This window comes from Helianthus annuus, chromosome 7 (assembly GCF_002127325.2).
Source record: "Helianthus annuus cultivar XRQ/B chromosome 7, HanXRQr2.0-SUNRISE, whole genome shotgun sequence".
Taxonomy (NCBI): domain Eukaryota; kingdom Viridiplantae; phylum Streptophyta; class Magnoliopsida; order Asterales; family Asteraceae; genus Helianthus; species Helianthus annuus.
Genome location: NC_035439.2, coordinates 126,589,483 through 126,603,954, shown reverse-complemented (window position 1 = coordinate 126,603,954; position 14,472 = coordinate 126,589,483). Strand labels below are relative to the sequence as shown.

The window sequence follows — 14,472 nt, the reverse complement described above, 5'->3', positions numbered from 1 at the left end:
TACAATGGCTAATTTATGTTATCTTTTGATTCTCTACATATATATTCTATCTTATACAACGTAAATTTTATACAAATTTAAAAAGATTTGGGCCCACGAGGAGTTTGGGCCTTGTGCCGTCGCCCACCCCACACACCGACACCGACCTTGATCGACAATGTCAAGATTTGTAACTATTATTAACATGTACATTCACCAACCTTGATTTGACGTTATAAATTGTGTATTTTTAAATTGACTATAAAAGTTTTGTGCTTTAAAGTACGGCAAAAAGTTTATTATTTACTATATAGCCCCTTAACCTAAATAAAAGCTTATCATACTATCCTGTAAAGTGGTTGCGACGTGTTTTTTTACATACGTAACGATTTAATATATTATAACTTTATTCGTTCGATATCTTCTTGGGCTTTTCACAACTTTATTTTTGTTTTTATTTTGGTTGCTATACTAAATGTCAGTATCAAAAAGAACCAAACCAACACCGAATCAAATCGAATTTCCACCGCCTCATGCGGGGAAACCGAATAGTTAACTATTGGTAGATAGTTTCTTATGTAGTTATTTTTCACAAGACCACGTGTAGTGGCAAAGGAATTGGACGTGTTTTTTTTTGCCCCATAATGCCTAACCACGCCCACCACACCGCCAGACATTTTCTTTCAAAAATTGGTTTAGGCATTTCATTTAAAACGTCTGTTGAGATCAAAAAGTTAATTGAATGGGCAAATAGGATATCAGAAAATATAACTGGGTAATCATTGATTGAGGCATTATATTATACCACTACACCCATTTTAAACTAATGCCCTAGTGTTGACTGAACTGTTACGTGTTGCTTCGTACTCAAGAGAAAAACATTAGTTTCAAACCCCTTCTAGTAAAACAAGGAAGATGGATGGACAGATGAAGAGAATCCAGTGTTCAATTATTAATTGATTTATTTATTCTCGTTTGCATGTTGACAAATTCGTATCCGGTTTCAACATGTTCTATTAGGGGACCCGGGGCGGTCTCCAAAAGTTCCGTGATAGTATAACGCGATTGTTTATAACGCGTTGAACTCGACCGCCACCATATAACATAACGAGTGATGGCTTGTTTCAAAGTTTAACGCGTGGAAAAATTAACGCGTGATAGTTTGGGTTTGTGAGAGGAATTGTTGGTTGGGGGGAAATTGTTGGGTGTGGTGATGAGTGATGACCACCCCCACTAAAAATGATTGTGAGTGATGGAAAAATGGTCAATGACATGGCGAAACTTGATTGGTGCTTGTGAGTGATAAATTCTATCACTAGTGAACCACCCCTAGTCCCCTTAAAGAGAATTTTATCAAAAGCATTATACTTTAATTGATTATTATTACGATTAGAGTAAAGTGCAAAAACAGTAATATAAGATTTTAAAATTTATAATATAAAACATCTTTTGTTGTAACAAAAACAGTAATATAGGATTTACAATTAATGTAATTTATTCTTTTTTTTTTTTTTTTTTTTTTTTTTGAACGGCCAATAAACTCAATCCCGAGCACTCTCGGGGCACCCACTGGACAAACGGAGTACTCCGAGAGTAACCCGAGTCCACCACCAATTCCGGGAAAAACCCGGTAACCTACCCGCCCGTAGGCACGACGGTGAAATTACCGGTAAAACCCGTTTGGCTCAAGGATCCAACCCAGGTTTCCCTGGGTCTCCTATCATTGCCCACCAATGCCTCACTCTGCACCAAGTGGGAGTCGAACTTGCATCTCTCAAGAGAAATGCAAGCCCTCCACCACTTGATCTACTATTGACTAAAAATCTTTTTATTTATAAAAGTAATTGAGTATTTGAGTTTTTTCATTGACATTTAAAGAGAATAATCATCTGAGATAATTAAAAAAAAAAACAATTAACAAAAAAGAAAATAAAAAGTATTACGAATATAAATGGGCATCCACTACTCATGCATAACATATTCTCGTATCAAACATATTATAAAAACAAGCATCACCACCACCACCACACCACTCAATCTTCTCCTTCTCCGGCCACCTCTAACAATGGAGCCGATGCCATTGCAAAACCTTCATTTCCGTAATCTCCGACCGGTTAAAGTTCTCGGAAATGGTGCCACGGGCACCGTTTTCCTCGTTCACGACCTCATCTCTGACCCGTCTGCCCGTTCCCCCTTTGCCCTCAAAGTTGTCGAAAAATCAACCCTCCGGTCCGACCATCGTGCCCGGTGGGAAATCTCCGTCCTCAACCGCCTTAACGGCGACCCCCACCCCTTCCTCCCGTTCTTAATCGGGTCATTTGAGACCAACGAGTTCCTCGGGTGGGCCATCCCTTTTTGCCCCGGACGTGACCTTAACGTCCTCCGTTACCGCCAACCGGACAACGTGTTCTCCGTTTCGATCATCCGATTCTATTTGGCGGAGATCGTCTGCGCGCTAGAACACCTTCATAGCATGGGGATCGCGTACCGCGATTTAAAACCTGAAAATGTTTTAATTCAGGAGTCAGGACACGTGACGCTTACGGACTTTGACTTGTCACGTGCCCTGACTCCAACTTTCTGGTCTTCAGACATAAAGTGTCTAAAGCCAAAAAGTAACTGGGATTTGGACGTAAAGCCCAAAAGTTATTGGGATTCTAATTTGAAGCCCAATAAATGTGAACGCACGTGTGCTTGCTTGAAAAAAACTAAGAGCACACGTGTGTTGCCGGTGACTTGTGTGAACACGAGTCTGGTCACCAACGAACGTTCAAACTCGTTCGTTGGGACAGAGGAGTATCTATCGCCCGAAATGGTGCGAGGCGACGGACACGACTTTTCCGTCGACTGGTGGGCGTTAGGAATACTCGCGTACGAAATGTTGTACGGTACAACTCCATTTAAGGGAAAGAACAGAAAAGATACATTTGGGAGGATATTAACGATGCAGCCAAAGTTCACCGGAAAATTGACGGCGTTAACGGAGTTAATCACTAAACTGTTGGAAAAAGATCCCACGCGCCGCCTTGGGTACCGGAAAGGCGCGTGTGAGATTAAAGAGCACCCGTTCTTTTATGGGTTACAATGGGATGTATTGACGGAACTTGTACGGCCTCCGTTTATCCCGTCAAGAGATAACGTTGGACTGACGGTGGAGACAGTTGGCATCAGTATAAAGGAGTACTTTCAGAAGGTACGGAAGCCGCCGTCACCGTTAGATTCTTCTTCCTGTAGCGTTTCATTTACGGAGTTCTAACAGGCGCACGTGTGGATTGGTGATTGTGTATATAACGGTAGTTGGTCGGGTAGGAATTAAATACGCGCCTGTGGTAGCGCGTGCATGATTTGTGGCATGATGTCATCTTGGAATTGAACTGTATAGCTGTTGAAATTTTATGATAAGTGTTAGAATTAATCACATCTTAATCTCTTATAGTCCATGCTTCCTATGGTGTTATATCACATCTTAATATCTTATACTCCATGCTTCCTATGGTGTTATGTTACAAAGAAATTTAATTACGGATGTTAACTTTCTAATTTTCAAGTGATTGGTATTCTTTGTTATACTATTTACCACTTGTGTCCTGGTAGTTGAGAGACTTGGGTTTTCTAATAGAGACCCAAGTTTAATCCTTGTATCAGGGGCAGACCTACCTTACAATAAGGGTAGCTCCCATTACGCTCCGACGGTAGTGTAAATTTTAGAAAAATCTGACGTTTTCTGATGGTTTTTCGATTACGTTACCCATTTTTTTTAAACGTGACCCCTAAGCAGATTTTCTAGAGCTGCCACTGCCTTGTATCACTTTGGTGGATTAGGCAATGATGGATAGAGCTAACGTCCTTGCAGAGGTGCTAGGTTTTATCCTGAGCCCACCCGGGTTTTCATCCAACCGTGTGTTACGCCATAGAGTTTTCAGCTCTGTCTGTCAAGTGGCAGTCGGCGGTATGGTTTTCAGGAGGAACATTCAAGCCAAACTCTGAAACCAACGTGGACCCGGATAAGGCAATATAGTCTGGCCGGAGTGAGACAACAGGGTTGTCCAATTTGGAGAGTGTGGTGGCTTAACACACGAAATTCGTCGTTCCAAAAACATGTAAAAATGTTATCATTGTTGTTGGCTGCATATGAAATAGAATAAACTACTTGTATCACTATCCTTGTTTACTTGTTAAGTAGTTAGCGATTCATAGGTATAATTATATAATTTATATTGTCGTTTATAAACATGTGAAAAACCAAAGTCTGTTGGAACTTCAAGCCTTTTCAAAATACTTGAGCTCACGTGAATATATCAAATAAGAGTGTTATCCAGGTCCTAAGTACAACACAAAGCAAACTTCCTTGAGTATGGTGCTTATGAATATCTTAATATTGTTATTCGAGCTTTAAATTTCAGCTTTATTTTGCGATAAGAAGAATCGCCGAATCATGAGAACAAGTTTATGATTAAATGATTCATCTTAAGTCTTAGACGGTCGAATTTGACTCAAGTAATGTGTAGATTCATAATTCAGTTTGAATACAAACTTTATAACTAAGATGTTTGTGGTGAGTCGATTCGGGATCACTATCACTGACTCCAGTGGCGAATTTAAAAAATGTTTATAGGGGTAACGTTTAAAAAAAGAGGTAACGAAGTCGAAAAAACGTCAAATTTTTCTAAAATTTATATTACCATCAGAGCGTCAAGGGGCAACGAGGGTTACCCTTTGTTACAAGGTAGGTCCGCCCCTGACTGACTGACTCACCGAGTCACTTACTAGGACTACACGTTCACGGTTCATCCCTACTTGCTAGTAGTAGTTGCTACTTGTAATGGTAAAGACCCAATAAACAAAGCCCACCAAGAATATAGGTTTGGTTGTTTGGAGGCCCATTACGTAGCCTATGAAAGTTTTCCCGATTGTTTTGTTTTGTATTTAATTTTTCTTTTTCGTACTAAAATCTCACAAAAATATTAAATAACAAACAACTTCATCGGTTTTTGACATCTCAGTTATTCTTTTACTTTACATAACATATAATGTAAACAACGGCAATTTTTGGTTAAAACTAAATTTGAAGGTTATAATTGTCATTAAACAATTTTTCTAATCACATTTGATACATATTTAAGTGATTATACTTTTGTATAGTCGGGTGATCTCCTATATTATTCTTCTTAAACTACTATTAGTTAATAGATAAGCTGTCACAATTCAATGACGATTGTTATGGATATCAGGTTGAGTTGAGTAGAATTGTTGTCAGGTTAATGTTTGAATTAACTATTAAACTCGATGCTTGGTACTTGACTCGAGCTGAATCAAGCATATATTTTTAAGGTTGATGTCAATTAATTTTTACTACTTAACCTTAAGTGTCAAAATGATACCCAACTTTTTCTAACTTGTCTCGAGACTTAAATTTATGTATTCTAAAATATTCATATGTGATTGAAATATAATATCCAACAAATGTTAAGACACACAAAAAAAAAAAAAAAAAAAAAAAGTAGGCAGGGGCATCATCTTGATAAGATCAAAACTTCGTGCAACTTCGGAACCATGAAATGTGCATGACCTATAATTATTTACTTCTAAATTCTAATCTTTTCATTTTATAACCGTTTTATGGCTCAAATACACAACATTATAATACAATTTATCATAAAACAGTTATTTTAGGGGCTGTTTGGCCCAGCCAGATCTGACCAAATAAGCTCTCATTTCTCCTCTGGCCCAGTCAGATATCAACCAATGTCTGACCAAATCAGACCTAACTTGACCTAACTTTAATCATTCAGATGTTTTTTTTTTAAACCAAACAGTCTCAATGAACAAACATCTGACCGAATCAGACCCTTTCCCTCTTAATAGTTAAGTTCAGATCCAAACAAACAGCCCCTTAATCTCATAATCATATTCTCCTTTATTATATTCGTTCTAATAGTCAAGTCAACGTACAAGTATTTATTCAGTTCTCATAATTCTTTGTCCAAACTATATAACGAATAATTGCCTAATATATTTTTTAATTGATGTAAAAAATAATGATTAATATTTCTTTTTATGCTAAATAACGATTAATAGTATTGTTTGATATATGCCAATGATCTCTAGATCAAGCGGTGGAAGGCTTGCATTTCTCTTGAAAGATGCAAGTTCAACTCCCACTTGGTGCAGAGTGAGGCATTGGTAGGCAATGATAGGAGACACAGGGAAACCTGAGTTCGATCCTTGAGCCAAACGGATTTTACTGGTAATTTCACCGTCGTGCCTAAGGGCGGGTGGGTTACCGCGTTTTCCCCGGAATTGGTGGTGGACTCGGGTTACTCTCGGAGTACTCCGTTTGGTCCAGTGGGTGCCCCGAGAGTGCTCGAGATTGATTCTGTTGGCCGTTCAAAAAAAAAAAAAAAGTATTGTTTGATCTAAAACTAATAAAATGGTATTAATTAGATGATATGGGCTAAGCTAGTGTGGGGCTAGTCTACTTGATAGAGGCACATAACTCTTAGATGGGAGGTTTCAGGTTTAAGGTTTAAACCTATGAAACGGTATTGTCTAATGTGACATATTTTCTTAAATTTGTAGAGAGATACGGTGTGAATGTTGGGTCTTAAACTTTAATATCTTAAAAGTAGCCACATTCCATATAATAATATTGTTTTTCATAAATGACAATGTTGTGTAGGATGAGATTGTAGAGAACGATAATAGTGAGAGGTGGTGAGTCAACATTTGCTTGTGTTTGGCTCGTTTATAAACTGAACTGAGCCAAAAATCAAAATGGTATCTTCCGAACATTTTTTGAGCGAGTGACGAGCGGTTTGAAATACAACCTTGGATTTTAATATATAAAATACATTACATAAAATCTCTCTCAGCCTCAGCCAACTCCTGTAAGCAGATGAATTTCAATGGATAACAGCACCGATTCATGATCTCTACACATCTGCATCACATATATGCATTGACGAAGTGGGTCTACACCGATTACTCCATCTTACTTAATTTGGATGCTAAATTTCACACGTATTCCGAAAATAGAAGTCGGTTGTTAGATGTTCTACTAAGATTATCATTGCTGGTTGTTAGATGTTCTATTAATATTATCCAATCTTATCATTTACACTTTATTGTTAAAGTTCCACAATCATCCATCCTTAAAAAAACAGTCGGTTTTCTACTTTTGTTTCCTTTCACGAGGCTTGATAATTACAGTTCCGATTAATCCTCTTCTATAAGTTAATATTTCATCATGTTCCACTTGATATTGAAGTTGAAAAATTACTGAAACTTTATTTTTTTAGGAGAAATGAAGTGTTTAATGTTTATGGAGATGCTGCTTATTATTATTATGCTAATAGTTTTGTTGTATGATCATCATCATGTTATGGGTAAAGAGTGTACCAACATTCCCACACAGCTTTCGTCGCATACTTTCCGATACAAGTTATTGAATTCAAACAACCAGACTTGGAAACAAGAAATGTATTATGATTCTTCTGACCATTCGCATCGCCATCTGACTCCAACCGATGAGTCTGCGTGGGCCGGTTTACTTCCGAAGAGGAGTTTGAAACAAGATGAATTCAGTTGGAGGATGATGTATAGGAAGGCTAAGAATCCGGGTGCTGGTGTGTCTAGGGAGTTTTTGAATGAATTGCCTTTGAGTGATGTGAGGTTGGATTTGGATTCGATTTATGGTCAAGCTCAACGAACGAATTTGGAGTATCTTTTGATGTTGGATGTTGATAGATTGGTTTACAGCTTTAGAGTCACATCTGGTTTGCCAACTGTTGGAAAAGCGTATGGAGGCTGGGAGTCCCCGCATCAGGAGCTTCGTGGTCATTTCGTCGGTTGGTTTACTTTCTTAATCTTGACTTGATGTTGCTTGTTAGAAATATATCTTATATGTTTGTGTAATGAAACCATAATTTATCAATTCATTATGATTTCAGCCTTGTTTGGTAATAGTAGATAGCGAGAATAATGTGTTTAGTGTAACTGAAATTAAACAACGAATGAAGTGTTTTTTTTTTTTTTTTTTTTTTTTTTTTTTTTTTTTTTTTGTGAATTTTGGGTAGGTTAAGACTTAAGATTATGTTAATGTTTATGGTTTATAGCTATCATTAACCGAGTGTCTCTGACCTTAACATGTATTGAGAATTTGAAGGGCATTACTTAAGTGCTTCGGCTCAAATGTGGGCTAGCACCGGTAATACTACTCAAAAAAAGAAGATGACAGCAGTGGTGTCGTCGCTTGCTGCGTGTCAAGATAAGATAGGCACAGGGTATCTTTCTGCTTTCCCGTCTGAATTTTTTGATCGTTTCGAAGCTATCAAACGAGTTTGGGCTCCTTATTACACTATCCACAAGGTAAAAATTTAAAAAAAATGTTGTTTTGACCCGTGCTAAAAATAATCTGTTTCAACCCGAATTTATTTTGACCCATTACCCTAACCGGCACAGCCACTTCTAAATTATTTGTCAACTATTCAACTAAAGGTAGTTTATATGTTTCATGTAAGTGACAGATAATGGCTGGTCTAGTGGATCAGTATGTTTTGGCTGGGAATAGTCAAGCTCTAAAGATGGTGACAAAGATGGCCGACTATTTCTGCAGACGTGTACAAAACGTGATTACTCGTTACACTATTGAAAGGCATTGGTTATCACTTAATGAAGAAATTGGTGGAATGAATGATGTGCTTTACAGGCTATACACAATCACCGTATGTTAAAACTTTTAAATCATGTTTTGATCCGTTATATTATGCATATTTAACAATCTTGCAGCTACCATTTTTAACAATCTTAGAGAAATAAAGATGGCATCCATAAATCCATTGATGTGGCAATATGATATATATCATGTAGAAACATGTTTCTTAACATATAATTTTAAGAGTAAATTATGATTTTGGCCCCTGGGGCTATATCACTTTTACCCTTTTAGCCCAAAAAAGAATTTTTTAACATCTGAGCCCCCAACGTTTTTTTTTCTAACCCTTTTGGCCCCTAACGACTTTTTTCCTAACCCTTTTGGCCCCTAACATTTAATGGATGGGGTTAGTGTTAGGGGACAAAAGGGTTAGAAAAAAAGACGTTGGGGGCTCGGATGTTAAAAAATTCTTTTTTGGGCTAAAAGGTTAAAAGTGATATAACCACAGGGGCCAAAATCGTAATTTACTCTAATTTATGTGCATCCAGGGAGACATGAAGCATCTGTGGTTGGCTCACCTTTTTGATAAACCCTGCTTCCTTGGCCTGCTAGCTATGAAGGTAACTTTAAGGACCACACATTAAGCATATGTGGTTGTCTCGCAGTTCTCAACATATTATTTGGTTCTGAATTTCTGATATGAACACCCCGGCATGCACACATACGGTCTTTTTTTGTTTTATGAATGTTTTAAATATTAGAATGTTCCTTTAAAAGTAATGTCGTTTCCATATGCGAAACAAATATCAAAATGTTTCCTCAAAACAATACCTTCCTAACATTATGCACTTTTGAAAATTACAAAATGTTAAATTTTGGGATGTTGATGTAAGTCAACATGATTCTGTTATAAGTCAACATGGCACTTTAACCACATTTTGATACAAATATTGTGATTTTCAATGGACCAAGGAGGTTAACATATGATGTTAGTGTTAAACGACGCAACTTTAATTCATTTTATTTTCGGTCCATGTGTTACCTATCTCATCTTAAACCAAATGTAGGCCGATGACATATCTGGTTATCATGCCAATACACATATTCCAATCGTTATTGGAGCTCAAAGGCGGTATGAAGTTACTGGTGATCCTTTGTATAAGGTATGGTTTTAAATTTCTGCCCCCTTGAAAACACATTATTAACATCCTATATGTGACTGCTTTCATATGATTTGCTTTCCAGGAAATCGGGATATATTTCATGGATATCGTCAATTCTTCCCATATGTATTCTACAGGAGGCACATCAGTCCGCGAGTTCTGGTAGCAATATTATTATATTTACATAGCATTTTGATTGAAATTTGATTATGGTTAATTATAATGCTTTTGACTTTTTATCTAACGATATATTGTTGGCGTTCTCAGGTCGGAACCGAAGAGACTTGCAACCACCTTACACACAGAGAACGAAGAATCGTGTACTACCTACAACATGCTAAAGGTGTATGTTGATATTATAGTTAAATCTACACATTATTGTATTCACAAGATGATCCATTTTGATTATCTGATGTCATTTTTAATTATTAACAGTTTTTTGAAGTATTCGATCTTGTACACAGGTCTCGCGTAACCTGTTCAGATGGACTAAAGAAATGGCGTACGCAGATTATTATGAACGAGCATTAACTAATAGTGTCCTAAGCATTCAAAGAGGGAAGGAACCTGGAGTTATGATATATATGCTGCCGTTAGCCCCCGGATCATCAAAAGCTAAAGGGTTTCATAAATGGGGTTCAAAGTTTAATGATTTCTGGTGCTGTTACGGAACAGGTTTGTAATTTTAGTTATTATAGTTAGTTAGCATCAACATTCTTATGTCTGGGTCTCACTCATATGAAATAAAGGTGTAACATCTATGTTTTTTTTTTTTATTTCAAATGGTTTTTTTAGGGATTGAATCGTTTTCGAAACTGGGAGATTCAATCTACTTTGAAGAAGCAAGAAACGTAGAAGCAAGAAACGTAGAAGCAGGAAACGGTCACGGGCTTTACATCATTCAGTACATATCAAGCTCAGCTGACTGGAAATCTGGGCAGGTTTTTCTTGCTCAGAAAGTCGAACCTGCGGTGTCTTGGGATCCACACCTTCGAGTGACGGTGATGATCACTTCAAAGAAGGTACGCATACCATCACATATGCGCATACCATTGTACTTTATGGGCATGCACAAAGGTGTCAGTTTCGGCCCATTTACTTATGCATGGGTCGATTAAGCTTATGTTTTTATGTCAAATGAGTCAAAAAGATATTTTTAGAGAAAACGAGTGAAGTTGCCCAAAGTTCGTTTCTAACGTGTATAACCTCCTAATCGGTTTATTCGAAGAGTTAGATCATTAACGTAACAATATTGTTTTTCGCCCACACTCGACAGCAAGGAGCTTCATCTACCTTGAAGTTTAGAATACCGTTTTGGACAACCTCAAATGCAAAAGCGTTACTTAACGGCCAAGCTATCCCTCTAACAGCTCCAGGTATGAATCTTTGAATCAAAAGATACAAACTTAAAAAATCTAAAGCCACCATTGCAGAGTTCATAACGTCGATTCCGTGCAGGTACTTTCCTATCAGTCACAAAACAATGGAGTTCAAATGACATAATTAACCTTGATCTGCCCATAACTCTTAGGATGGAGGCTATCCAAGGTATCATCATCTTTATATCTTTTTCGACCGAATATTTTCCAATAGATTGTGCTTTAGGGGTGTAAACAAGCCCAGAGGCTCGAGAGCTACTCGAGATCGGCTCGGTTAAAAGCTCGATTAGCCAAGCCCGAGCTCGAGCCTAAAATATAGTTTGTTTAGTTATCGAGCCCGAGCTCGAGCCTGAAACTCGTTTAGGCTTGTGAGCCTAAACGAGCCCAGACAAAATTTTAGTTTTTTTTACACATATTGAAATGATAATGATGATTACAATCCAATCCTAAAAAGCCCATGTCAGTTACAACTTAGGCCCATATGATTTAAACTAATAACATTAGTGAGCCGAGCTTTGGCTGTTTTAGCAATATTGAAGCGAGCTCGAGCCGAGATTTTTGCTTGTTTGAGATTGTTCTCAAAATAGCTCGAGCCAAACTTGGGTTTTACTCGCGAGCTGAGCTCAAACTTGAGCTCAAATAACTAGACTCGAACCGAGCCGAGCTCGAGCTTCATAAAAACATGACGAGCTGAGTTCGAGCCTGGGCTCGGCCTGGCTCGTTTACACTCCTAATTGTGCTCAAATCTAACTTTTGAATAAATACATTTTCTTCAGATGATCGGCCCGAATATGCTTCACTCCATGCAATCTTATACGGCCCGTATCTTCTGGTTGGACTAACCGTTGACGACTTTGACTTGCAACCCGACTCATCTTCACTTTCAGACTGGATAGTTCCGGTTCCTCAACAGTTCAATTCACAGTTAATTTCTCTATCTCAGAAAACCGGTCACTCAACTTTAGCCCTCTCACACATTAACAACACGATAACAATGCAGAAATTCCCCAAGCCCGGTTCAAACTCTTCTGTATTCGCAACCTTTAGACTCGTATTCACGGAACAACAAGACATGTTTTCACAAGCTGTCATGTTGGAACCATACAGTCTTCCTGGTTCTTTTCTCGTACACCAAGGAAGAGGCAACAGTCTTGCGGTTGACAGTTATTCTGTTACGTATAATTCAGTTTTCTATATGGTTAATGGTGATGATGGAACAGTTCAACTGGAAGCTCAAAGTGAGGAAGGTTGCTTTGTTTGGAATGCTGGTGGAGTGGTGAAGCTGGAGTGCGATTATGGTGGATCGGAAGATGAGTTTTTGAAAGCGACGAGTTTTGTCGTTCGGGATGGGATCAGCCAGTATGATCCTGTTAGTTTTGTGGCTAAAGGGTTGAGGAGGAATTTTCTTTTGCAACCATTGTTTAGTTTGAGAGATGAACATTACACAGTCTATTTCAACATTAATCAATAGGAATGATGAATGAAATGAATAAAAATTTACTGGGTTTCAGAGAAAATTGATTTTATAAATAGAATGTTAAGTTATTGCTACGACATTGTTGAAATATAAGATTTTATATTGGTGTAAATTCAATATTTTATATAAGATTATTATTCTTTTATAATTTCTTATTCTCTTTTGTTTTTATATTTTTTTGTGTTTGGGTTTTGCTGTATGGGCTGCTTCCTTTGCTTGATGGGCTTGTTTGAAGTCTTGTTGCTGGGCCTTTTTTGGAGTCTTGGAGCTGAGCCCTATTATTGCCGGATACATGTTATATAGAGAGTTTTTAGAGATTTGTGAGATCATTCACAATCCCTCTTCTCCGCTTAGAGCATTCACATTCTATCCATCAAAATATGTGAGGGGGAATTTTTATATTATAAAGGGTATAAAAAGTGGTTGTGAGTGGAGGAGAGAGAAAATGTTACTGTTCATCTCTATATTTGAGGGGACACTGTTCACCCACTATAATTTTTTTAATATATATTGAAAGTGGTTATGAGTGAAAGAGAGAGAAAAATGTAATGATAATATTATTTAATTGGAAAGGAGAGAGAAAAAGTATTTGTTTTTAGTGAAAATATATTGATATAGGAGTTGTTTTTTAGTGGAATGTATGTATAATTTGATGGATTGGATGTGAATGCTCTTACACTTTACGCTTTTCTCTCTCTCTCTCTTGAAACCTGTGATCTAGGGTTTCTTTCAAACCTTTGTGAGTTCGTGTGTTGATTGATCTTTTAGTGCAGATCATTACGTTGATGATCTGAGTAGGTTGAGAGATTTTGTTTGAGTTTCTATCTACAAGTTGTGTAGATTTTTTCTTGTACTTTGTCGGAGAAATCTGTGCCGACTGGATTGTTAATAAAGTACTACTGTTCTCTTTGATACTGGGATTTTTACATGGTATCAGAGTAGTGCTCTTGTGGTTATCATCTTCCACTGTGTTCGAGGGTTTTTCTCGCAGATCTGTTTAGATCTGGGTGGTTTCTAGTGATCGTTGGAGTCTTGGTAGTTCTGGTGGTTCTGCGGATTCCAGATCTAGTGGTTTCTTGTCTTCTTGGAGTTCGTGCGGTGTGGGACTCGGGAACACGCGGTAAACAAGTTTGCCGATCGGCAAACACCGCCGCCGACATTTTGGCGACGCGGCAAACAACACGAATCGGGGACATGTTGCCGACTCGGGAAAGATGGAATGTGGAAGGTGGGCCAGCCTTTAACGGTAATATTACCGTTTAAATAAAAAAAATATTTTTTCTTTAAAAAATTAAACTATAAATATCAAACCAAACCATTAACCAAATACCTTCAAATATATACCCAACCAAACCAAAAAATACCACCAATTCTTCCCAAAAATTTACAATACAAAATGGCGGATGAACTCCCGTTATGGTTCCCACCCATGAGTAGCGACGATTCATCCGATAGTAGCATTCCTTTTTTTCAAAATCTCATCGAAGAAGCCGAACTTCAAGATACGGGCACATCTAACCGAAGGAGATATATTGAACGTCAACGTGAGGAGGGGCATGAGACACTCATGGCGGATTATTTTGTCGAAGACCCGAAGTACAACGAAGATATCTTTCGGCATAGGTTCCGTATGTCGAAACGTTTGTTTCTAAAAATTATGGCCGATGTGGAAGAGAACGACTGTTATGCTCGAAGCGGTTGCTTCTCAAGACTTATGGTTTTGGCATGCTTTTGCCGGTCCACCGGGTTCTCAAAACGATATCAATGTTCTACAACAATCTCCGTTATTTTTAACGGAATGAAATGGAACCGCGCCAAAAT

The 14,472-nt window shown here is 37.8% G+C and overlaps 2 protein-coding genes across 5 annotated transcripts; both read left to right on the top strand.

The window, feature by feature from the left end:
* Positions 1-1,951: 1,951 nt before the first annotated feature.
* On the top strand, positions 1,952-3,417 carry LOC110868515 (serine/threonine-protein kinase UCN). The gene has a single exon (XM_022117696.2). The coding sequence runs from the start codon at positions 2,045-2,047 to the stop codon at positions 3,233-3,235; it is 1,191 nt and encodes a 396-aa protein (XP_021973388.1). The 5' UTR covers positions 1,952-2,044; the 3' UTR covers positions 3,236-3,417.
* A 3,246-nt stretch (positions 3,418-6,663) lies between these two features.
* Positions 6,664-12,721, top strand: LOC110868516. Of its 4 annotated transcripts, none has more exons than XM_035975244.1 (13): positions 6,664-6,945; positions 7,278-7,826; positions 8,144-8,346; positions 8,505-8,702; positions 9,181-9,252; positions 9,700-9,795; positions 9,878-9,957; positions 10,063-10,138; positions 10,260-10,470; positions 10,591-10,817; positions 11,072-11,171; positions 11,254-11,343; positions 11,951-12,721. In XM_035975244.1, exons 2-13 carry the CDS (start codon positions 7,283-7,285, stop codon positions 12,643-12,645), a joined length of 2,592 nt encoding a protein of 863 aa, XP_035831137.1. In that variant the 5' UTR covers positions 6,664-6,945; positions 7,278-7,282; the 3' UTR covers positions 12,646-12,721. The 4 variants fall into 4 exon arrangements, with proteins under 4 accessions (XP_035831137.1, XP_035831138.1, XP_035831139.1 ...); XM_035975245.1 differs by having other exon boundaries at positions 7,371-7,826; positions 11,951-12,720; XM_035975246.1 differs by having other exon boundaries at positions 6,664-7,826; positions 11,951-12,098; positions 12,175-12,591.
* Positions 12,722-14,472: the final 1,751 nt, after the last annotated feature.

Coding starts and splice junctions, on each gene's coding strand:
- LOC110868515 (XM_022117696.2), top strand. CDS start 2,045: ATGGAGCCGATGCCATTGCAAAACCTTCATTTCCGTAATCTCCGACCG.
- LOC110868516 (XM_035975244.1), top strand. CDS start 7,283: ATGAAGTGTTTAATGTTTATGGAGATGCTGCTTATTATTATTATGCTA. Junction 9,958..10,062: donor ACATCAGTCCGCGAGTTCTG/GTAGCAATATTA, acceptor TGGCGTTCTCAG/GTCGGAACCGAAGAGACTTG. Junction 10,471..10,590: donor CTGGTGCTGTTACGGAACAG/GTTTGTAATTTT, acceptor TGGTTTTTTTAG/GGATTGAATCGTTTTCGAAA.